The following is a 26,147-nucleotide window of genomic DNA, read 5'->3' on the forward strand; positions in this document are numbered from 1 at the left end:
AAGTTAAACTCATTTTCCCCCGACCCCCCCCCCCCCCCCCCCCCTACAGTATCCCTTTAAATAAATATATTTCTTACTTGTAAATGTTATTATGAAATAAAACTACTAATGTTAGAAAGGACCAGTGTGGTTTGAATTATAAAATGACATATTTTGCATTTGAAATCTTTGTGACATGTGTGACTAGGGGTGTGGCTAGAGATGTGGCAGGGGTGTGACCTAAAGTGTTCCCTTTTCTTAAAGGGGAACTGAAGTAAGAGGTATACAGAGGCTGCCATATGTATTTCCTTTTAATCAATACCAGTTGCCTGGCAAGCCCTGCTGGTCTATTTCTCTGCAGTAGTATCTGAATAACACCAGAAACAAGCATGCAGCTAGTCTTGTCAAATCTGACTTTAAAGTCTGAAACACCTGATCTGCTGCATGCTTGTTCAGGGGCTATGGCTAACAGTATTAGAGGCAGAGGATCAGCAGGGCTGGCAGGCAACTGGTATTGCTTAAAAGGAAATAAACATGGCAGCCTCCGTATACCTCTCTCTTCAGTTCCCCTTTAAAGAGAACCCGAGGTGGGTTTGACAAATCATATTAGGACACAGAGGCAAGTTGTGTATACAATGACCAGCCTCTGTGTCCTTTCATTACACCTCCTAGACCCCTCCCCGGCTCTGCTGTCCCCAAATAACAAAAGCACCAGGCTAGCGACACGCAGATTGTCGCTAGCCTGCTATTTACCTCTGCTTGTCAGTCACCGCCGCTCCCCCGCCTCCTGTATTACACGGTTCCCCACCTGTGTCCCTTCCCTCCCCGCCTCCGTAAGCTTCCTCCAATCAGCCTAAAATGTAGTTGCAATGGTTACGTTAGCACACCTCCCAACTTTTTGAGTTCAAGTGTACCTGTACAAGTAAAAGAAAAAAAGTATACATACCTGGGGCTTCCTCCAGCCCCTTTCAGGCTGATCAGTCCCTCACCATCTTCCCAGGCTGCCTGGATCCTGCTCTGGGTAATTCCACCACTGGTGGTTATATCACCAGTTGGGGCGTTCTGCGCATGCGCGGCCCAGACTCAGAACGCCCCCTGCCATAGGAGCGAGACGAGGAAGCGCATGCAGCCGGGCTGCGCCTGCACCAACTGGTGGAATTACCAGACCCCCTAGCGAAGGATCCAAGCGGTCTGGGAAGACGGCTAGGGACCAATCAGCCTGAAAGGGGCTGGAGGAAGCCCCAGGTATGTATACTTTTCTTTTACTTGTACAGGTACACTTGAACTCAAAAAGTTGGGAGGTGTGCTAACGTAACCAGCGCAAGTACATTCACTCAGTTTACACATCTACTACATAGATTCAGTACGATTGTACAATCAATATTGTATCATTATTGAGCACCTGACTAAAAAGTGTCATTATAAAAATCCAACCTCAGCCATTAGAGACTACCAAACAGCCTTTTTTATTCGGGGTGCTTCTTTAATCCCCTTGCCTTTGCTGGTGGGACTCCCCTTCTATCACATCACACATCTTTCAACACCCCTCCTAGGTGCCAACAGAGAGTCATCAGCCAGGGTGTGAGCTACAGTGAGATCACACAAATCAGTGAGTAACTAACACCACAAGGCTAGCACAGACTGTCTATGACTACAGGGAACACTGCAGTGATGCTGGAGGATTAGATGCAATAATAAATCTGATGATGTGACTGGCAGCCAAACAGCAGCAGTAGCAGTAGCAGCAGCAAGCTTCCCCAGCTGCCCAGAAAGGTGGAACAGGACAGGGCACTGCAGATCTCCCCAAATCAGCCAGCAAGGCTTCTCATAGGCCCTTTATATGCAGTGGGAGGAGCCCTGCACTATTACTATTGGGTACAGAAAATGCTCTTAATAAGTTCTGCCCTTTTTTTTCGCTCCCTGTAACATAGACACAAACAGGCTGGCTGTGCAGGAAGGGGGCTGCAACTGCTACTGCTGTGTGCCTGTGGGCAGATGTGAGGCTGTCCTTTGGATGGATGGATGGATCAATGGAAGGGGCAGCAGCTGGCCTAGGGGGACATGCTAATGAGTCAGGACACCACGTGCCGCGCCTCTCCTCCGCCGGTGCTACGCAGGACTCTCTCTCTCTACTATATAAACCGCAAAGCCCTCATCAGTGCAAATCCAGCCCTCCCGCTTGAGAGAGGAGAAAAAAAAAGGCACATCTCAGGACAAAACGGCGGCTTCTCATCCACCGACCGCAGCTTTTTTTAAACACTCTTCAAAAAAGACCCTCCCCAGTGATGGAGAAGCCCTGACAGCTTCAGGAGGAGGAAAAAGTGTTTATCCACTGCTATTTTTGCACATGAAAGACCAGATTTTTAGGGGGGGTCGTTATTATTTTTGTGGGTTTTTTTTATTTTTGTGTTGAAGCTGTCATTGTAGAAGGTGGGAGTGAGGACTGTGAGAGCAGCGGATGGAAGCGGCTCTGTGGATGGACTGGAAGAGGCAGCAGTCATAGCAGCTCCAGGACTGAAGGATGGAGACCCTCTGATGATACAGTACTGTATGGGACATACCTACCTACAGACAGAAAGACGGGGAATTAAATGGGGTTAGCATTGCTTCTCAGAACTTTATAGAGAGTTCCAGGCTGAGTCTTTATTCAATTGTCTTCCGGGTCTCTATAGTGAGTTTAGAGGGGATTTTATAAACTGGATATATCTAATATCACTTTGCTGTGGATGGGTACTGGAATCCTATAGGTAGACTGGTACCCTATAGACAGTGTTAGACAGACTGCTACCCTATAGAAAGTGCTAGGCAGACTGGTACCCTATAGACTGTCAAGCAGACAGGTACCCTATAGACAGTGCTAGACTATCCTATAGAGAGTGCTAAGCAGACTGGTACCCTATAGACAGTGATAGACAGACTGGTACCCTATAGACAGACTAGTAACCCATAGACAGTGCTCAGCAGACGGGTACCCTATAGACAGTGCTGGGCAGACTGGTACCCTATAAACAGTGCTGGACACACAGGTACTGTATAGACAGTGTCACGCAGACTGGTATCCTATAGACAGTGTCGGGTAGACTGCTACCCTATAGTCAATGCCAGGCAGACTGGTACCCTATAGAGACAGTGCTAGGCAGATTGCTACCCTGTGGACAGTGCTAAGCAGACAGGTAACCCTATAGACAGTGCTAGGCTGACAGGTAACCCTATAGACAGTGCTAGGGATACTGCTTCCCTATAGACAGTAATAGGCAGACTGGAATCCTATAGACAGTGCTGGGCACTGGTAACCCTATACAGACAATGCTAGGCACTCTGTTAGACAGACGTTTTTCCTATACTCAGTGCTTAGGCAGACAGGCATTCTATAGACCAGTCTAAGTAAACTGGAATCTTATAGACTGTCCCAGGCAGACTGCTATCCTATAGACTGGAATTCTCTACCAGGTAGCCTGGACATAAAGCGGTATCCTATAGCCTGTTACAACAGATGATTAGCCTATAGACCCTTATAGACTGGAAATACAGAATAGCATATTCATTTAGGAGGGGACATTGTTCATCAGAGGGATCCCATTATACATCGCTTTACATATAGACTGTTACTCTATACGTTCTAAAGAGAGTGCTGCATGTGAACTGTAATTATAGAGTGTATACTGCCTGTGAACTTCACGTTATACAGAGGCAGGATATACATTCCAGCTTAGTACGGGGGTGTCTGTCTCTATAGGAAGAAGAGAGTCCAGACTTACGCCAAACAAGCCTGCATGTATTGATGCCTAAGCACTGTCTATAGCCTACAGGAGGAGATAGTTACATAGGGGATCAAGCAGCTCATCCATACCTTCAGCCCAGAGAGAACTGCTGTCTGAGGACCTCACTGACATCCAGCAGAGGGGCTGACTCCTCCAGGGGATCTCACAGAGCGCACACTGCTACTGAAACTGGAAGTCTAACAGGCAGTGCACTCACATCCGCTCTCTATACATCCAATTAGACAGCAGCTCAGACTTCAGTTGGGTAATAGACAGCTGCCTGGGAAGTTCACCTAGAGAGAGAGACACGCTGTAATATCCCAGGCAGAGGATTTCACCAGCACCATACCAGCACAGGCAACAGAAGAACCAGCACAGGCAATAGGGGATTCCAGCACAGACAATAAGAGATCCAGCACGGGCAATAGAGGATCCAGCACAAACAATAGAAGATCCAGCACAGGCAATAGAGGAACCAGCACAGACAATAGAAGATCCTTCACAGGCAATTGCTCCACAGTCCAGCAGAGGATCCAGCACAAAGCTTGCACCTGAAGTGACAGCTCCAGAAGCCACACAGCCTCGTGTGTCATCCAAGGGGTTCTGGAAGCCCCGCAGCCTACTGGACAGACTGTACAGAGATCACCAGCAGCATCTAGCAGACTTTTTTCCTGATCATACAAGCTACAGACAGAGGACTTTGCGCTGACTTCAGAGACAGTCCAGCGGACCCAGCACTGCATCCCCTCATTCAGTGATCCCCTGAACTCCAGCCTGCTCCCCCCAGCTCCAGCCTGCTCACCCATCCAGGGATACCCCCAAACTACAGCCAGCCTGCTCACCCATCCAGGGATCTCCCAGCCTGCGCACCCATCCAGGGATACCCCCAAACTACAGCCAGCCTGCTCACCCATCCAGGGATACCCCCAAACTACAGCCAGTCTTTTCAACCATCCAGGGCTCCCCCAGCCAGCATCCTCATCCAGGGATCCCCCAACTCCAGCCTGCACCCCCATCTAGGGATTCTCCCAGCCAGCACCCCTATCTAGGGATCCCCCCAGCCTGCACCCACATCCAGGGATCCCCCAGCTCCAGCCAGCACCCTCATCCAGGGACCCCCCCCCCCCCCCCCCCCCCATCTTGACATCCAGGGATCCCCCAGCTCCAGCCTGCGCCCCCCTCCAGCGCCCGGGCTTGCCATGGCTTGCTGTTGCTGAGTGATTGATCTAGCCATTGCACACCCCGGAGGGCCCCGCACCCCCCTCCTACCTTCCTCTGCCACCCCACCAGCCTTGCCAATAACCCGTGGCTGTTGTTGTGATGCGTATTCCCGTAGATCCGAGCACCAGCCGGAGGTTCAGCCCGCCCTCCAGCAGCCTGCAGCCCGGCAAGATGAGCGACGTGAGCCCGGTGCCCCCGCAGCCCCCCCAGCAGCAGCAGCAGGAGGCGGCTCTGCCGGTGCCCAGGCTGCGGGCACACGACAACCGCACCATGGTGGAGATCATCGCCGACCACCCGGCCGAACTGGTGAGGACCGACAGCCCCAACTTTCTGTGCTCAGTGCTGCCCTCCCACTGGCGCTGCAACAAGACCCTGCCGGTGGCCTTCAAGGTGGGTGATGGGGGGTCGGTGGGCATGTTTTATAATCGTTCACTTTATGTTGTCCTTTCCGATTCTTACCTGGGTAGCTCTAAAGATTTGTCCCTAAAAAAGGTAATTTCAATAAGTGGACTATAAGGTCCCACTTCCCACCCCCTCTCAGATACCATCTAGTCATTTTAGCCAGCAAGGGTCCACTGTCCACTGATTGTTATTATTATTAGTTATGTATACCGTTGATATCTTATATAGTCTTCTAACCTAACTGTCCCACAGAGGGGCTCACAATCTAATCCTTAGCATAGTCATATGTCTATGTATGTGTCTTGTAGTATAGGGCCAATTTAGGGGGAAGCCAATAAACTTATCTATATGTTTTTGGGATTTGGGAGGAAACTGGAGTGCCTGGAGGAAACCATCACAGACTCATGGAGAACATACAAACTCCATGCGGATAGTGCCCTGGCTGGGATTCCAACCAGGGACCCAGCACTGCTGCTGCTCATCATCAGAGATTTAGTAAAAAGATTAAACAGCACAAAATTCAGAGTGTATTATAATTTTATAGGGAACAATTTAATACACTAGTATAATAGTATATGGGGCATTGGCATATGAAGTACACTATAATTATAGGGGTCAGCTAAACTCAAATACCCCATTCACATTTCAAGTGGTCTTTTGACATATAATTATTTTTTTTTTAACTATAAACTCTCAGTTTATTAGGATTAATGTGTTCCATTGAGTTGTTAGACAAGCCAAGAGATGATTTTATACTTGATTAGTTATCTCTTACCTTGTAATGCTGTTAGGATCATTTTACATTGATAGGTATAAGTATCAGCTGAACCATGTAGAAGTACCTCTAGGGTAGTCCTACTTCTGGCCAAAGACCCATGTCCTAGAATACAGTACTATTCAGAATGACCTGTTATGGGTTGAGGACCTGAGTCCAAGGGTACCTATCAGAAGTACCTCCGGTGGTACTCTAATTGAAGTCCTGTGTATCAGGTTAAATTCTAGGAGTACCCATGAACAGTATATGTACCTCTGACTGAGGACCTGTGTCACAGGGGTCATCCAGAAGTGCCTCATGGGGTACTTGTACCTTTGGATGTGGACCTGTGTCCTATGATACCTTTATAAGTTCCCCTTTCTGCATAAATGTACCTGAGGCTGAGAACCCAACATTCTACCAGAAGTACTTCTGAAAAGTACTCCTAGACTGGACACAGGACCTCAGCCAGAAGTGGCTGAGGTCCTCTGTTCAGGAATACTTTTCAGAAGTACCTCCTGAGGAATATACACCTTTGACTGAAGAAGACCCTTGATAGTTTTATAATATAGGATAAGCAGAAGCATCTCCTGGGGGTTGTGTACCTCTGGCAGAGGACATTTTTTTCATAGTACACAGAGTTCTCAGTAACACTGAACAGCACTGTTGGCTTGATAGCACAATGTTTGACCATTATCTCTTAATTTCTGCCAGTAGTGATTTTATACTAGGATCCCTTTCGATGTTAGATACTCACAGGCATTTTAGTACCCGAAAGTAGTCTGCAGTTAATGTCAGCACTTTTCGTATAGCTAAACTATTGAAGTGAGGTTCGGATAATGAGATGAATCCACTAAGGACTGTGCTGTTTAATGCTTTTCTCTTGAAAAATAAAATGACTATGATGAGTGTAATGAAAAAGGTCCAAGCCTTCGTGAAGCAGTCATGACTACCCCTAGGGGTGCAGAGAAGTTCAGTTTTGTTTTTTAAATGTACGTTTTTGCACCTATTTACATCCCTGGCCACCTCCCCAATTTCTCACAGTCTAGTGCTGCCCCATCCATTTTGGAATTGTTTGTCCTTAGAATGTCCCTGATAATAAAACTGAGCTGAACCCTTAAATCCATACTTCTTTTTACAGCAGCCAGAGGTTTTTTTCGGACTTTTGTGAGATGAAATAAGTGCAGGCCCTAAATGAGTTAGACTGCAGTGTAGCTTGAATTATTAAATTATTATTTTCCGTTATGAAATGCTGACATCTTACGCAGCACTGTACATTAAATTAGGGGAGAAGATCATAAAAATGTAACAAACTCTGGCAAAGACGTGAGGGGGGGGGGGGGGTTAATGACTTTCTCAAAAGAGCTTACATTCTAATAAGGTGAGGAAACGACAGGTTGAGGAGGATGGCAGTAGATTGGTCACAGGCTATATATAGATCAGACAGGACATTGTATAGGTCGGTTTTGAAGAGGTAGAGTTTCATAATGGGGCATGTTGGGCGTTATACGATCACATAACAAGAACAGGAGCAAAAGCCCTCAAATATAGGTTTAAAAGCTAATTGATTATTATTGAATCTGTATGCCCTAAACTGCTTACTGCATATTAGAATAACCTCTCTGTTCCTCTTGAGTACCAGTTATTAAAAGTCTATACATTTTTCTAAAACACCCCTTACATTTTTGAAAGCTTCCATAAGAGAGTTTGCTACAAAGAAAATTACAAAAAATGTTTTTGTTTTTTGGGGGTGAGTTTACTATAGCTTGAGCTACCTCATAACTGAGGTGTCCCATGAGGTACCTTTACCAAAAGTACTGAAAGTGAAGGTTAGGTCATCTTGGATAAGGTCTGCTTAGATAATACCACCTTCAGGTTCATTAATGATGGTAGACGTTAGGGAACAACAGCAAGATCTCATCCCCCTACCTCTACCCAGAGTTACAGAGTACCCAGCAAGGTCACGGTGAACCAGAACGCACAGTAGAGCACAACTACCTATAGAACCTCACTGGCAGCATCGCAAGTGATTTCCATTGACACTGTTGCTGAAATCTGAGACAACTTGCTTGCCAATACTTTTTTGTATAGCTAGCTAAGACAATATAGAATTTTCTTTTTGGCACTTACACACAATTGACATGCTTATATGAATCAGTTTACGTTACTAAGTAATAAAGCAGAAATAGGGAGACCTAATGGTATAGTCCGTTATTTATTTAATTTTAAATTGACATTTCCAAAGACAAGGCAAAACATTTTTTAGGGACAAATCTTTAAAGTGCTGGAAACTTCTTTGTAACTGTGCTAACCTCAGATAATATTATATGTCTATTGTCTATTGCCTTTTGGTGTTTTTTGAATGTAACTTTTTTTTTTTTTTTTACTAAACTGGTTATGTAAATGAAAAAAAAAAGTGAATGTTTATGTCCTTCCAACAGAACTTAATGTATTTCCTTTAAAGTCAATCTGCCACCCACAAAATCAAGACCACATCACTTGTAAATCAAGTTCAGACACTGCATAAATCACTTTTACTTTTTACATTCTTTGCACTGTTGCCCACTAACCAGCGGTGGAAAATCTGTGGTTTTAGCTAACTTTTTCAATGAGTTTCAGACAAATCGCAAAAATCAGCTGATCAGATGCATAGAAGCTGCGCACTAAGAGACCTTTATGGTTTCTGGTGGCTTCTGAGAATTATTCAGCATAGTTTTATCTAGGCTGAATTTATTAGTAAATTGTAGCATTACATTGGGTAAAATAATATCACTATTTTATATAATTGGGTAACTACTGCATACCCACTTTTTTTCATAAGTGGCAGATTCCCTTTAAGTAGCCTCTATTTCATAATTCCAGACTAATAGTTTGCCACCTGCTTCATTGGAAAAGTGAAGTCTATTGTAAATCTTTCCTTCTTGACCTTAAATTGCTCTGACAATGCGAGGTTTTAAAGTTGTGACTCTGCAATTATCCCCTCTGCCAATCGCATTGTGTAATCTCCATAATAATTCTGCATAGCAGGATCAAGTCATGTAACTTGCTGGGTGGAATGTATGCCCTATAGCATTTATTTCAAGCTAATTTTTTTAAACTGAGAAGTTACTTTACAAGGTGTGCAATTGATATTACAATTTCTAAACATACCTTTGTAGGGTCCTGTAAAACGTTGTACCCACTATGCAATTTGTGATCGTTTCAGCTAAATGAACGATACTCCTGATCCAAATAGTAATCATGTAGAATCCATCAATGTACCCCATTGCTGTTATTTATACCGATAGAATTTTCTCAGAAATTGGTCAAAAACAGATACAGTTTATCAATTTGTTTGGGTTGATGTGGAAGAGATGATGCATGGCTGGATAGAGTACAGGTTAAGGGCTCTGCCTTTGACATGGGAGACCAGGGTTCGAATCCTGGCTAGGGTCAGTACCTATTCAGTAAGGAGTTCAAGGCAAGACTCCCTGAGGGCTCGTTTCCACTATTGCGGTGCAGAATCGCCTGGATTCCACCGCTGATGAAATCGCATGCGGATGCGATTCCGCATGCGTTTTTTGCCGCGAATTCGCATAGGTGAGGGTATATGCGATTTTAACCATGTCACTGCCTGTGTGAATTTACATTGGTACCTATGCGAATTCGCATGCGAATTCGCGGCAAAAAACGCATGGGGAAAACGCATGCGATTTCCCTATTAAATACATTGTGTGCGATTCGCCTGCATTCCACACGCAGGCGAATTCTGCAGGGTGTTCCGTGCAGATTTTCTCTGCACAATAAAACGCTCCCGCAGACGCATAAGTGGAAACAGGCCCATTCACTTATATTGTCTATGCGAATCCGCATACGCAAGACGCATGCGGATTCGCGATAGTGGAAACGGGGCCTAACACTGCAGGGTGGCCTCTTGAGCGCGTCCCAGTGGCTGCAGCTCTTAAGCGCTTTGAGTGCGACAGGAGAAAAGCGCTATACAAATGTTCGGATTATTAAATATATTGATTTTCACCCTCTCAATAGAATTTTCAGGCATGATTGCTTATCAACTGAAATTTTATCAATTGGATTTGAGCGACATAAATTTCCGAACGTAATGAAATAATAAATTAAACAATCGTTATTGCTAAAAATAGAGTCAATTGATGTCATAGTCCTCGGAAATTATTGACAGATGTTGACAAAAATATGAAGTCAGGTTACCGTGTTTAAATTGGAGACTTTTAACCCCAAAATTTATGTTCAGTGTTAGTATAGCAGCTTGTTGTGTTAAGGGTTACCTTTGAAGTGTTCTAAAACATCTTTGCCTACCAGTTAGCTGACAAGGATTCTGTTAGAAGACTTATCTCGTCAATTTTGCTATTTCAGATATAGTTTGAATAAAAACTGTATTTGATTTGGCAGCCGAACAGTTAACCCTGCTTGTCTATGTCTTCCTGCTGCAAGTTTGAAGCCAAGTATTTTAATTTACAGCAAATATCCCCAGAGGGGGCTCTGCATCAACTCAGCAACATAGCAGAGTCGTCCTCTGGGGACAGATGCATTAAAACAAAATATATTTCTGCAGCAAAATAAATTCAAGTCCATTTTATGTTGATGAAACAAATTTCAGGCTTCTGTCCCAACTCTGACCCTTGTTCACACAGATAGCACCAAACATGCAGCTTGCTCAGATGTCTTCCATTTTATAAAAAAAAAATACTCTTATTATGCTCAGTTCCTGTTGTATTGAGCTTGTCAGGACTATGTACGATTCGTTGTGGTCATTATAGTTAGAGAGTCGAGAGAAACAGCATGTCATTTATTCAGCCAGCTTGGCTCCCTGTCCTGATAATCTTTTTTCGATTTATTTTTTAGCAACCTGCTTTATAAAAACAAAAATAAGTACATTTGTTAGCAATAATGTGTAGGAAAAAAATGATTTCAGTTCAATCCAGTCATTTATGGCTCTGTCTTTGATTAATCTATGTGTTATCAAAATCACCGCCTCGGTGTGGCAGTGGTGATAAAACAGCCCCTTTAAATAACCATGATGATGTGAAAACAGGTTAGTTTGCAGGTACTAGTTTTAATTACGATTATTGATAACTTTTTGCAAACAAAAATTACTTTTTTTTAACAAATGTTACTTGTTTCTTTTGAACGCAAAATTTGAACACACTGGAAAATAGTCAGATTGTAATTATCCCAGGATACATACATGTCTAGTAAGCAATTAGATAGCAAAAATTTCATAAATAAACTTTATCTTTATGTGTGTTTTTGAATAATAAATTATTAAAATTCATTTTTTTAGCACCTGTTGAAAAGGTTGCTGTTTATTAATATGCAGATCCATAATTTTAACACCTGTACAATTTTAACAGTATCGACAACATTGTACAACCGGATGTAGAGAGGATCAGTTATGTGTATGTTTTTTTTTTTTTCACACCAGTTCTGCAAGCAAACGTCTCACAATAAATATTCAGCAGAGGGGGTGCTTGTGGGCAGTGGTTGAGTAAGGATATTTTTATTAAGGCCCAGCTACTGTAGCAGTGGCATTCTACTGGCCTATAAAACAAGAAGTCTTTGTACGCAGCCTCAGTGTGCTTGAACACATTGAGGCTGTGTCACAAACATAAACCTATAGTACAGAAATCTAAATATAGATCGCAGCGAGAGCTTCTTGCGTGCCCCTTTTTCAGAATATTGAATCTAGAATTTAAAATATTTTTTGTTAATATTTTATGCAGGGCATAATATTATAATGTGCTTTATAAACTGACTTTATAGCAGAACTTAAACTAAATTTTAATTACGGATTTTCATTTAAACACGAATGTTCACACTCTTTAATTTCCATTTATATTTTTGTTTATATTAAATTTTGTTTTTTTTAAAGAAGGTATTTTTTCAGCATTTTATGCCTGTGTAAGAACACATGTTTGTTTCATTTTATTTCTCAACATGTGTTTCATTTTATTTCTCAAAAAAACACAATTTTTTTTGTTTACAGACACCTTTTAAGTGAGTGCATGCAGTTTTCAAGCTGCTGTATTTAAAAAAAAATAGATTAAGTTTTATCTTGTAGGATAACACTTAGAGTAAAAAGCTGCAAGTGTAAAGAGCTACTTTGACCGTGAGCAGAAACAGGCAAGAGATAGGGGGACAAGCGTCTGTAAAAGGAGAGAAGGAGAGAGAACAAGAGAGAACTTTTGATTGGTTGACTTATCTCAGGAAGTAGTTATGCTAAACTATAGACCTACAATTCTCTAACCGTTTAATGTTTTAACTTTCATCCATGAGAAGTTAAAGTAGAAAACAGAAGGACCATTTGAAGGAGCTGAAGTGCTCTTTGGCTACCACAGTTAAAAAAATATTAATTCTGTGTATCCCATGTACTCAGATGATACGAAATGATCATTTTATTTTTTGTATTTTATTTATATAGCGCCAACATCTACTGTAGCGCTGTCAAATAATCCAAAGCAACTAGTGGGGAGCATAGATACAGAGAACTTCAAATCTCTGTACAATCAGGACATCCAGATACATACTCAGTTGATGTGTGGTTTGAGACAACACTAATACTGGTACACGTTCATATGATAAGTTGCAGCAAAATAAGAAACAGTGGGAGGACATCCCTGCCCTTGCAAGCTTAATTCTGATTTGATCATTAAGCCTCAGGTTGTATGTACTTTAAATTCCCTATCAGGTGTAAGGTGATCATGCGTGGTTAAAATTTTTTAACTTTTAACTAGTGATTTTATAAATTAATCGGATACAATTTTCTGAAACGCTTCATCAGGTGCTTATCAATTATTTTTACAAAATCTATTAAAATCCATCAATTAGAAAAATAATTGATTAAGATCAATTTATTTAAAGAAAACTTTAAGGTAGTGTTCTCTACAATTGGCCATTTCATTGAGTAAGCTAAAAATCAAATGATTTATATCTATTTCCCTAAACCTGGCTGAGTACTAGTAGTGAACACGATTGACTCGAGGGTGCAAGACACTCCTTGTAGGAGAGAAGCCCACATATGTGTTTAGAAAATAGTTTTTAGGTTTTGTTTTTGTTTTTCACTACCTAGTGCCTTAATAAAAGGTGTTTATAAAACTGTATTAACAGAATCCTTTTTTTTCCAAAAGGGGTTTGAAAAATATGCTATATAGCTATTATAGAAGAAGATATATATGAATGTAGGTTTATATATTAAGAATTATTGATATATAATAAATTGATATATAGTACAGAAAAAAAAACAGATTACAAAAAAAGCTTTCTACTAAAAATTCATAATGCCCAATACGATTTATTGAAACCTGTGGGAGTAGTACTACCGATAGTTCTCTGAACTGCAAACATTTACTTTACAAATGGCTCATTTTGAGTTTAAAGTTATATTTTTATTTTTTTTTTACTAATTATAGCTGTTTAGCGCCATCAGAAATACTCAGTCATTTGTAGTGTGTTTATTTTGGCTTTTCTTTAGAAATTATTTGGTAAATTGCAAGTATGTTAATTTGACACACAGACTTTTTACACCACTAATCCAGTGATTAGTTAAAAAAACAATATTTTTTTGTATTTCTCTGCATAATTTAATCTAATAAAGGTGAAACTCGAAAAATTAGAATATTGTGCAAAAGTCTATTTATTTCAGAAATTCAACTTAAAAATGTGAAACTAATATATGAAATAGACTCATTACATGCAAAGCGAGACGTTTCAAGCCTTTGTTTGTTATAATTTGATGATTATGGCTTGCAGGTTATGAAAACCCCAAAATCAAAATCTCAGAGCAGTAAAATATTGTGAAAATGTTCAGTATTCTAGGCTCAACGTGTCAGACTCTGATCAGCTAATTCATCAAAAACACCTGCAAAGGGTTCCTATTTCATATATGGGTTTCACCTTTTAAGTTGAATTTCTGAAATAAATGGACTTTTGCATGAAATTCAAATTTTTCGAGTTTCACCTGTAAAAATATTCCAGTAGCGAGATGATTTAGAAAGTAAATAGAGTTTTGTGTATATTGTTGCTACTAGCCACAGGTAACCTTTCACAACAGCAACTGTTGTTTCCTGTACAGAGATAAGAATCAGTTCAGCCCTTTGTCATGTTATGTTTACCCTAAAGTGTCAGGATTTTAACTATGCTTTATGTGAGTGTCACATTTTTTACCACCTGTTTAGGCAGATTTGTTTTATTTTTTTTGTATTATTCTCGTAAGAAAGAAAGAGATGATACTGATAACGAGTTCATCATTTCAGTCTCAGGTTACTGCCGGTTTTCTTAAGCATTATTTGCTGACTTGTTTTCTTGATAAACTAGAGTGATAATTCTTTCTCGTTGCCAAAGCAAGAGTATAGAATAGGTGTGAAGGGGGTGATAAAACCCAATGTTAGGACTTGTTGATTCTTGACTAAGGCTCGGGTCCTAATCGTGCCGAATCAGCGGGAGTACACAGTGTAGTGTCCGCTCCGATGGTCCGGCTGTAGCCTGGGGCAGATACGTTACCCCCCCCCCATAGGCTATATGGGGGAACACATCCACCTGGCTTTGGATTATCGCGGACTGCACAGAAGGAGGGGATGCATTGCGTTGTAGCATACAAACAACGCAACAAAATATAAGATTTGCAATGACTAGCAAAGAAGCGACTATCCATTGACCAACAGTGTTAATGTCTATGCGTGTGACTTCAGCTGCGCACTGCATGTTCTGCGATATAACCAGGGCTGGTACAGAAATCACCCGACTCCTCAGTTTATGAAACCTCCGACTTCAGGTATCCAAAATTGGACTCCTCAACTCTGATTTCTTAGTCAAATACTCACCAGGGCTGTGGAGTTGGTACAAAAATCATCCGACTCTGACTCCTCAGTTTTTGAAACCACTGACTCTAACTCCGACTCCAGGTACAAAAAATTGCTCCTTCTCGACTCCCACTTTACAGCCCTGGTTATCACAATGGAATCCATTGCATAGAAATGCAGCTGAAAAAGTGTGAACTCTTCATTGATTATGAGTCGCACCATACTATCGTTCGCTAAATAGTGTCAGATACAATGCAATACAATATATCAGTGAGAAAAAAGCAGGGCCGGGCCGAGACTTAGGCGAGAGAGGCTCCAGCCTCAGGGCGCAGTGTAGGTAGGGGCGCACAACTCACTCAGCAATCATTCCCCTATTGTGTTTGAAGCAAAGAGAAATAAGAAAAGGGAATACATGGCAGTGACTTCAAGCCAGATTACTAGAGATTAAGGCGTTGGGGGCACTGGGGCACCTATTAGTCTAATAGCAATCAGTGTGTGACGGCTGGGGTGGGAGGGATGGAGGGGCGCACTTTGGTGTCTCAGCCTCGGGTGCTGGAGGACCTTGTCCCGGCTCTGCCTAAAAGTGCAAGGTGCCAGGGATCAGTTTCTCCACTAAAGTATTCCAAATAAAATGCTTATAGGTACCATGCTGGAACTGAATTCTCTGAACTCCAAGTTTAGTATATTGTGACTGGACAGGACTAATAGTTCACATGCTGAACTTTAGAAACTTTAGACATTTTAAGTGGACAGCGCATTATAGGATTTCCATAAAATAAACCTGTCACAGGAGAAAGAGTACTAATGTGCTTACCGGTCCCTCGGTTTCCTCCCATTGTGGTCCGTTGATCTGCTGAGCCCCTCCAGAAGTTTGCAAACTCACTTTTTCTTCCATGACAGGCTCTCTTTAGCCTCTCCCAAACACTCACAGCTGAAATCTATTCCTTGCATGGATCTTCTTATCCCTGCAAGGGTGTAGATTTCTTAAAGCGGACCTGAACTCAGAACTTCCTCTCTGCTCTAAAAGACAAGCAACAGCATAATAACCTTTACAGAAAAAAACACATACAGTAAATCTGCAGTGTGTCTACTTCCTGCTTTCATGGAAGTAGACATATTGTTAAAATTCTGTGTTGTAAAGAAAAGGCTCATAGATCTGACAATTTTGGACTAGTCCATCTCCTCATGAGGGATTCTCAGCATCTCCTTCATTTTTTACAAAAGCCATCACTGGAAAGGATCTATACAAAGATGCCAGCAGTCTTGCCTCCCCGTTTGCACATTATATTGGCAGTTGGACTAAGGAACTGCTGCTCAGTAAGTGCTTTTGTAAATAAAGAAATACCAGAGAATCCCCCACAAGGAGATCAAATAGTTCAAACCCTGTCAGATTGGTTGAATTTTTTTTTTTTTTTTTTTTATTGTAGTGACAGCGTCAAAGGAAAACACAATTTATGGTGTGTTTTGCACTGGGGGGAATCTACATTTTTTTCTGTATGAATTTTACATTTTACAATTTTTCAGGATATCTGACCTTTAATAGGCTTGTCTCAGGTTTTTTAAACCGGTGACTGTGTCAAATCCAGTTACTATGTCCACTGGTATTGCTCACAACTGCCCTTTGGAAGCGCCCAAATACTGTACAGTAAGTAGGAAGTGGAAAGAAAGTCCCTTTGGGCCTCAGAGTCTGTTGAGGTTATGATTTTTTTGTTGTTAGCATTTATTAGATTGTTTTGGTTTTCAGAATAACTTACCCTTTTTCTTGGGAAACCACCCTAATCTTTCAAGCGTTTTGTTTCGTATTCCACAGAATGGCTCTGAGTGAAGCGAGTGAGGCCTGTACAGATTGCTTGTGGCCAGGATCAGTCAGTAAGATGTATTTCTTATACGGAGTGCCCCCAGTAGACCACCAGGGAGCAAAGAAGGGCTGCAGCAAGCACTTTCTCAATGTAAATATATATAGGGGTTTAAGGGAACTTCAGGAAATTGTGGTCACATTTAAATGTTATTCCGAAAGAGGAAAACTTTCAAATAATTGCAGAGCAGTGCAGAAGAGTGGAACGTAGCACTGAAGGATCAAGTGTGTGGATACATAAAGTATATATGCCTTCACGTGTGCTTGGAGCTGATACTGGCCTACATGGACTTGGTGGACCAGAGACGGGTGTCAGCGTTTACTCACCAGTCCTCCGAAATTTTCTGATGCCTCTTTGAAGCCTAATTAAAGTACCCCTAAACTAGGGGCTAAACAGTGACTGGATTACCTGTTTAGAAATGTAGTGGAAAAATACTAAAAATGCAGTGCTCAGCTTTGTGTAACATATTTTATTTGCCAACAGAGAAACCGTACTTTCCTACAGAGCAGGAGGTTCCCCACCCCAAAAGCATGAATCGGGGGAACCCCTGAGCCTATTGGCTAATCCCTGCAGTGAAGAACAGTCCCACATACACCATACACACAAGCCGGCGTCACACTCACAATGCGTTAAGCCCAACGCTCAAGATGTTTATAATGCCAATTTTCTGTATGCGCATAGTGCATACCGTGGATCTCACCACTTCTAGTCGGATGCTGCCAGCAGAGAGTGTGTGTCCACCTAGGGGGTCCTGGTAATCCAGGTATAGTAGGATAAGTGCTTTGGGACACGCTAAGGTCCTCCACATACACGGAGCTCCATGTTTCAACCACATGGGAAGTGAGGTCTAGCAGGTTCCACCTCCTCCCCGCCTACATGTTTCAATCACCTGGTCTTTGTCAAGACGTCAGGAAGTGTTTAGAAATGTCCTGGCGCTGCTCGTTGTCCTCTGGGTTCCCTTGGTTCCCAGTCCCCTTTTAATTTCATATTTGAATAAATCCTCCAGTTGAATATGAAAACCAGGAAGCTTCTCCTAGCAACAGCATGCGAATCGGAACTGCACAGGTGCAAGTTCCAAACTGCAAGAGCGCAGGGGAAGCAGAGAAAGTAGTTGACTATTTCTAGTAGGAACATTACATTATGACTGTAGTAAGGTTAATAAGTTATGGGCTCCTCTGAGGGACAGATAGTGACAGGGAATGATGAGTATACTCTGTAAGCACTCTATAAATGCTTAATAATAGTAATTATACAAAGGAATACATGTGTATGAGTGATAACCTCACACCTCCACACTGCACGGTTTGTACCTCCAGGCAAGTTTGTGGTTATTGAATGAGGCTGTCATCAGTTACTACATGATTACATGAAGTGTGGAATTACTGTATAAAGAGCTGTTGTGCCGGGGTAAAAGAGAACTTTGTCAAATACCCTTGGATTGGATAATAAAGAACAATAACTGCTCAATTCCACCAGCCTACAATGGGTGTGTCTGAGACCAGGCTTGAGAGGCTTAGTGAGGCTTAGCAGCTCTGCCAGAAAAGAGTAGTCCCCTGGTATGAGCTTTAGCACTCAGTGGCATATCTAGAGGGGTGTAAGCATGGCTCGTGCCATGGGCGCCATGCCCCCTCATCCTTTCTGCTGCACCAACATACTGGGGGATGCCACTCACTACCTACTGTACATGGGGGGGGGGGGGGTATTTATACTGGGGGACACCAGGCTCTTATTACCTTTACTGGGAGGACACCTCTCACCACCTACACTGGGGGGGGGGGGGGGGGCATCTCTTACTACCCTAACTACATGGGGGGGCTACTTATACTAGGAAATATCTCTTACCACCTATACTGGGGGTGGGGGGGGGGGGGAGAGGCAGGACACAATTATCCTGGGAGACAGAAGTCACTACCTATACTGATGGGGGGGGGGGGCACTTATACTGGAGGCACCTTACTACCTATACACCTATACTGAGAGGATACCTCCCTATATATATACCCCCCTACTATACGGGAGGTACTTATACTGTACCTTCCGTATACCAATACCTACCAGTACCTATACTGGTGGGCTACTTATACTGGGGGCGGGACACCTTTCACTCCCTATGCTAAAGGGGCTATTTACACTGGGAAGACACTTCTAACTACCTATACTGGGAGGGCAACCTAAACTGGGTGGCTACCTATACTGGGTGGACTGCCTCTGGCTACCTATACTTGGGTACTACCTCTGGTTACTTACAGTATACTAGGAGGCTAACTCTGGTGACTTATACTGGGGGGGGGGGGCAATTTTAATGTTTGCCATAGGGGCTAGATTACCCAGATACATGCACTACAGTCAGTGCTCTGGTGTATAAAGCCACATCTGCCCTTATGATACATATCTTTGTAGTTCTGATAGCATCTACTGTATATCAGAAAGCTAAATAATACTCATATCTGTTGTTCAGCTTTCATTATTGGTTCATGTCTGCAGTTGAATCTTGGTACAATGCAGACGAGCAGGAGGAGAACATATCGCAGGTCATTTATAAAAAGTAGTATAAAGACTAGCAGAATCCTGGCCATTCGCATCCAATTAAGTTCCATCTATCATTTTTTATTGAAAGTAACGTAATTTAATCAAATATATGATCATCTGAGGACCATATGAGTTTTCCTTTCTTTTTCCCCTCCCTTCACAGGGAAGAATTTGGGCATTAGGCAAAGGTTGGGGGTTCACATCAATGGTGTAACTTCATTCAGAGCAGGATCATCCACCAGGCAAGCTAGGCAGGTGCCTGGGGCCTAGTGGGTGTCAAGGGGCCCACCAACCACCTTCTCTGACCTCTCTCCACTTCTGCTTACCAAAAGGACCACAAGGAGGGGGAAGGGTACAGTATTTTCCTCAAATGTGATCATTCGATCAGATATGCAGCATCGTAAGTTATCAGAAGGTAACGATCGGCCATTCGTATAAACAGGTCACTTAGGGAACTATCTCTCTTCAGATACGATCATAAAATCCAACATTCCAGTCGACAACATTCTGTATTCTAATTGACCATAGCATTGTCTCACAACGATTTTCTCCACATATTGCGTGATTTTCTGAACATTGTGATTGTAAAAATCTGATTGAATAACTGTATCTGAGGGAAATATTGTACCGTTTATGGGCACCTGTAGGACCACTGTGGATTATCTGTGCATTTATGCGGGTTAACCAGGCTTAAATAATGTTTGCCATTAATCCTAATATTATGGGGAGCTGAAGTGACTGGGCCCTTTTATTTCCCAACGAGTGAGAACTGAGTGGCAGTGGTCATTTAAACTCGACCTGATCTCTTGCACAGGCACAAGGAAAACAGAGAGAAATACACCCTATGGGCTCGATTCACAAAGCGGTGATAACCCAGTTAAAGACTTTAGGCGTGATAACCATTTTATTGTGCCTAAACTCAGTTTAGGCATGATAAGTTCAGGCATGATAAGTTTAGGCGTGATACGTTTAGGCGTGATACGTTTAGGCGTGATAAGTTTAGATAAGTTTAGATCGCAAAGTCCAGCGCGCAAAGCAGCGCCATTAAACTCTATGCGACGTTTCGGGCACCAGACTTTGCTAGTGCAAAACTTTTGATCAGCTGTGCATTGCGGTGCAAACCCAGTTGGTGCTATAGTTATCACGCCTAAACTTATCACACCTAAACATATCACGCCTAAACTTATCACGCCTAAACTTATCACGCCTAAACGTATCACGCCTAAACGTATCACGCCTAAACTTATCACGCCTAAACTTATCACTCCTAAACTTATCACGCCTAAACTTATCACGCCTAAACTTATCACGCCTAAACTTATCACACCTAAACTTATCACGCCTAAACTTATCATGCCTAAACTGAGTTTAGGTGTGATAAGGGGCTTTTCACCAGCGTGCCAACAGTTTGCACTGCTTTGTGAATCAAGACCTATGTGTTTTTGCAGAGAAGAGGCTGTCTAATTCCTCCTCATCTTCAAGTAATCACAAGTGTAATCTGATCTCTCAGCTGTGTCAGCACAGAAATCTGGCAATCCTCAGCAGACACAGCCAATATGAAAACACAGGATGTTAACCCTTTCTGCTTTAGTGAAAACAGGAAGTAGACACAGAGCTGATTTATTGCAGGAGTTTTGTAAGCTGTAAAAAAAGAAATGTCTTGCTTTAAAGGTTATTATGCTGTTGCTTATCTTTTAGAGCAGAGAGGAAGTTCTGAGTTCAGGTCTGATTTAACTTGTGCTGAGGACTTGTTTATTTGTAGCCACTTTCAAACAATCTCTATTGATGAGTGATGGAGAGAGAAGCACCCACATGCCACATTGCGGGTAATTCCCCCTCTGTGGGGTGTCCCCGCTTTCGGTGTCGGTTACAGATGGCGAGGCCCAGATCATGTGTTGTTGTTGTGTGGGTGTGAAAGAGTTCTCAGCAGAAGGGGACAAGTGTCAGGGCTGTCCCAACTCTCCTTATAGAGGTCATGTGTCTGGCTAAAGAGCCGAAAGATGGCCACACCATACAATGTTTTAAATATCTGTTCAATTCAAGAATAGCAATCCATTTTTTCTGACTGATTTGTAACAATTCAAAAATCTGACCAATGTACCACACACCTATGTTTAATTTTTACCCAATCATGAATAGAATAATTGAAAGTTCAGAAAAAAAAATTGATTGGAACTGTACATCAAGTAATTGACAACTCATCACACACCATACAATTCTTGATAAAGTTGAGGTGGCCATACACTGGTCGATTTGCCATCAGATTCGACCAACAGATAGATCCCTCTCTGATCGTATGTATGGCTGCCTTTACTGCAAACAGATTGTGAATCGATTTCAGCATGAAACCGATCAATCTGTGGAGCTGCCGCCGCCTGCCCACCAGCTATACATTACCTGATCTGGCCGGCGCGACTCCCCCGGTCTCCGCTGTCTCTTCTCCGCGCTGGTCTCCGGTCCGGCTGGCTTGCTTCACTGAACTTCCTGTCCAGGGGAAGTTTAAACAGTAGAGGGCGGGACAGGAAGTTCAGTGAAGCTGCAGCCCTGGAGCCCGGAGCAGAGAAGAGACAGCGGAGACCGGGGGAGTCGTGCCGGCCGGAAGAGGTAATGTATCTCCACTGTATTGCGTCGGTCGTCGGGTATTCGAAAGCCACTATCAACGCACTCCTGACTCGCCGCCGATCGAGAAAAATCTTCCGCACAGACGGATCGATGGGAAGCGACGGGAACGATTGATTTCGGATGGAAATCGATCATTTTGTCAGCGTTTGCGTGACGATTTCATAGCCGATTCGATCACATTGATCGAATCTGCTGTATATCGGCGGGAAAATCGTTAGGTGTATGGGCCCCTAAAGTCTGAAATTTCCAACATGTCCAATCTCCAAAAATCGAAATACGATCGGATTTATCAATCGAAAACAAAGAAAAGCTCTTGATTTTTTGGGACAACTGATTGTAATTAGCGAATTAGCGAAAAATTGGATCTTTTAATTGTATGGTGTGTGTGGTCACCTTAATAGTACAGGACACGTGCTTATGGCAGCCAACCTGACAGCTTTAGGGTTGCGTCACCTACAAAATACCCCCCTAAGATGGGGACAGTAGGGATCCCCCATACCTAGCTAAATAGTGGCACCCCGAGATAAGCGATATGTTGCCTACAGGATGGTGGAGAAGGCTCCCGTGGTGTGAAAGTATTGTGTATCTTATTGCAGAGTAATATTGTACAAATAAAGGGTAAAGTATGGCCCTACCTTAAAAAGTAGTCCATCCACACTAGGTAATAAAAAGATAAATACTTTATTTAGCACTTTTAAAAGACAACACGTTTCGCGGATACAAACCGCTTCCTCAGGTCGAGTGTTGTGCCTTTAAAAACATAAGTAAGGCACTTAGGACATAGCATGAGCTCTACTTCGTTTAAAGAGACACTGAAGCGAAAAAAAATGATGATATTATGATTTGTATGTGTAATACAGCTAAGAAAAAAAACATTAAGATCAGATACATCAGTCTAATTGTTTCCAGTACAAGAAGAGTTGAGAAACTCCAGTTGTTATCTCTATGCAAAAAAGCTATTAAGGTAGCCATACACTGGCTCGATTCCCGGCCGTTTCGACAGCAGATTCGATCCTGGGATCGAATCTGCTGCCAATCGTTCGCGGTAAACGCAGCCGCCGATCCGATTCCCTCCCGGAATCGGATCGGTCCGTCGATCGCGCCGTGCGGGAAATTACCCTCAATCGCCCGCCGGTAAAGTGCGCGTCGCTAGCGGCGGCCGATCCGATCAGGTATACATTACCTGAGACTGGCTCCCGGGCGTCTTCTCCGTGCTGCACGGCTCTGTTCCGGCTCCATCCATCCCGGCGCTTCCTGTGTCACTGCAGTGACCAGGAAGTTCTAATAGAGGGCGCTCTATTTGAACTTCCTGGTCACGGAGTAACACAGGAAGCGCCGTAATGGATCCGGAACAGAGCCGTGCAATGCGGAGAAGAGGACCCGGAGCCAGCATCAGGTAATGTATACGGGGGAGGGGGGGGGGACAGGCGGCAGGAGCAGCTCAGCAGATGGTGAATCGGTTTCAGGCTGAAATCGATTCACAATCTGTTTGCAGTAAAGGCAGCCATACGATCCCTCTCTGATCAGATTCGATCAGATAGGGATCTGTCAGCTGGTCGATCTAATGGCACATCGACCAGTGTATGGCTACCTTTAAGCTCTCCGACTAACTTAGTCGTGGAGAGGGCTGTTATCTGACTTTTATTATCTCAACTGTAATTGAAGTGTTTACTTTTCCTCTGCTAGAGGAGAGGTCATTATTTCACAGACTGCTCTGAAAGACTCATTTTGAATGCTGAGTGTTGTGTAATCTGCACATATTATAAAGTGATGCAATGTTAGAAAAAACACTACATACCTGAAAATAAAAATATGAGAATACTTTCTTTGCTGCTAATCTTCTAGTAATTATTCATAGTACACAACCAATTCACTATATCATATATTTTTTTTCGCTTCAGTGTCTCTTTAAATTAAAAAAAACAATAAGGTATATAGCACAGAAAAATATATATGGCCTTAACATTACATATATAGAGATGTTGCAATAAGTGAAGCATAAGATAGGTTTTGGCAAAATTAAGGTGGCCACTCAGGGCTTGTTTCCACTGTTGCGACGCGATTTCGCCGGCATTCCGATGCTTGTAAAAACGCATGCGGATGCGTTTCCGCATGCGTTTTTACCCGCGATTTCGCATGGCAGGGTGCCATGCGAAATTAACCATGACACTGCCAGGGCAAAATAAAATTGAAAAAGGTGCGAAATCGCGGGTAAAAACGCATGTAACAAACGCATGCGTTTTTACTATTAAATACATTAGCGGCGATTCGCATGCATTCCACTCGCAGGCGAATTCGTTGGCTCTTTTGTGCGTTTTTTTACCGCTGAAAAAAACGCACCTCAACAACACTACAGTGGAAACAGGCCCATCCACTTGCATTACATGTGCGAATCTGCATGCGTTGGACGCATGCAGATTCGCGATAGTGGAAACGAGCCCTAACTGTCCAATTTCTAGGGAAAAATCGTTCGAGCGATCAGAAATTCTGATCCGATTGGTTGTAAATAATCTTTATTGATGGGTACAACCGATTAAAAATGATTATAAAAACAGTCGACCGATTTAATTTTGGTCAAACCAAAATTTGGATTTTCTTTTTGGTTGTGATAGGAAGCAAAGATTGGTTCGTTGATGGTGTAATGAACAATTTTTCTTCTGATCAGTTTTTTTAATCGCTCGAACGATTCTTTGCTAGAAATTGGACCGTTAGTGGTGAGATCTCCCTTCAATCGTGGGCACCACTAGTTAATTACTACTACTGAGGGTACCTCTGGCTACCCAATGCTAAGAGACACCTGTACCTATGATGCATAGAGAAGTAAGGGAGGAGTGACAGCTGGACAGCCAGCACACTTGTGGTGCGGTTCGGCGGGTGTTTGTAGGTTCATGGAGGGCGGAGTTTAGGGTGCCAGGACATCTGTGCCTACAGGCTCCTGTGATGTAAATCCAGACCTGCATATAACAAACCCTTTCAATAATGGCTTTGAGTTTTGTACACTTTATAAACATTGCAGTGTTAGGGCTTGTGCACACTATGAGCATTTTGAGCTTTTTTTTAAATTGATAGCATTTTTAAAAGCGCTCAAAAAGCGTATGTGTAATTAAATCCAGTGTGAGTGTTGTCACATGAGCGATGAGCTTTCTTTGCAAACGCACCATTTTCCGAACGTTTGTGCTTCAGTGCAGGTTATAGGAAAATCGCAAATCACTTTAAAAACACTTGGAACAGCGATTTTGTGAGTGTTTTTTCAAGCAAGATTGCTTTAAAAGACGTTCAGTTCCAAGTCAAAGAGCGCACTTCCTGTTTGCACACAGAAAATCGCGAAACAAAAACGCTTACAAAATCGCTTGCAAAAAACGCGAATCACACAAAAAACGCAGGTAATTGTTAAAAAGAAAAAACTAACAAAAAAGCTTAGTACTTGCAATTGCAATTTGTAGTGTGAACTAGGCCTTTATGTATAACCTGTGTCTTTACAGGTCAGAATATTGTCCTGTAAATACAATCAGAGTTGCAATAACCAACACAGCAGTGTCCATTTAGGTGTTAAAATTACCATGCACCCCTTTCTTAATGGACCTAGCAGTTGGCTATAAGAATTCCGTAAAGTACAATGGCCTCAATTCACTAAGCTTATCTCCTGTCTTTAATAACGTTTCTAGAGTTGTTACCATGGTGATAAGGCATGTGGTATTCAGGAAACATTTTACCTCAGGCAAACCTAAAGTTACCTCTTCTGTCTTTACGTTAACTCTCCAATCCTTAAAATAACTCCAGAGTTAAAGGCAGGCTGTTAATTAACTGCATGTGAAAATAACTACAGAGGAGGTAAATTAACTACAGAGGAGGTAAATTAACTACAGAGGAGGTAACTTAAGGAATGAAGAGATAAGATAACTCTCTCACTGTGTGAGGTAAGTTTTCTCTTGCCTTATTATCTCCAGCATGATCTTAGTGAATTGAGGCCAATGTGCTAAGACTAGCTCTGTGGTGGCCCCTCCTACAGTTTTCACCCCGGACATCTGCCCTCGCAGCCTATGCCTAAAAGCGGCCCTGCTGGGTAATCTCACAAATGTGTCATAATTGTTTATAAACACATTTGATGGAAATACTAGTATATAAACATAATTATATTTTTTACGGCTGCCGATTTGGTTGAATGACATCAGACTTCTGCGTAACGTCTTTCTCATACGTTCCCTAACCCTTA

The 26,147-nt window shown here is 42.5% G+C and overlaps 1 protein-coding gene across 2 annotated transcripts in view; it reads left to right on the forward strand.

Annotated features, from left to right (window-relative positions):
• Positions 1 to 4,862: 4,862 nt before the first annotated feature.
• The window catches only part of RUNX2 (RUNX family transcription factor 2), a 116,600-nt gene continuing 95,315 nt past the window's right edge, over positions 4,863 to 26,147 (forward strand). The window contains exon 1 of one of the 2 annotated variants that reach the window (XM_068280156.1): positions 4,863 to 5,351. In XM_068280156.1, coding sequence (XP_068136257.1) covers positions 5,061 to 5,351 — 291 coding nt within the window. In that variant the 5' untranslated portion in view covers positions 4,863 to 5,060. The remainder of the gene's footprint in view (positions 5,352 to 26,147) is intronic. The other variant, XM_068280157.1, reaches the window with a different exon arrangement.

Source organism: Hyperolius riggenbachi, chromosome 4 (assembly GCF_040937935.1).
Source record: "Hyperolius riggenbachi isolate aHypRig1 chromosome 4, aHypRig1.pri, whole genome shotgun sequence".
Taxonomy (NCBI): Eukaryota; Metazoa; Chordata; class Amphibia; order Anura; family Hyperoliidae; genus Hyperolius; species Hyperolius riggenbachi.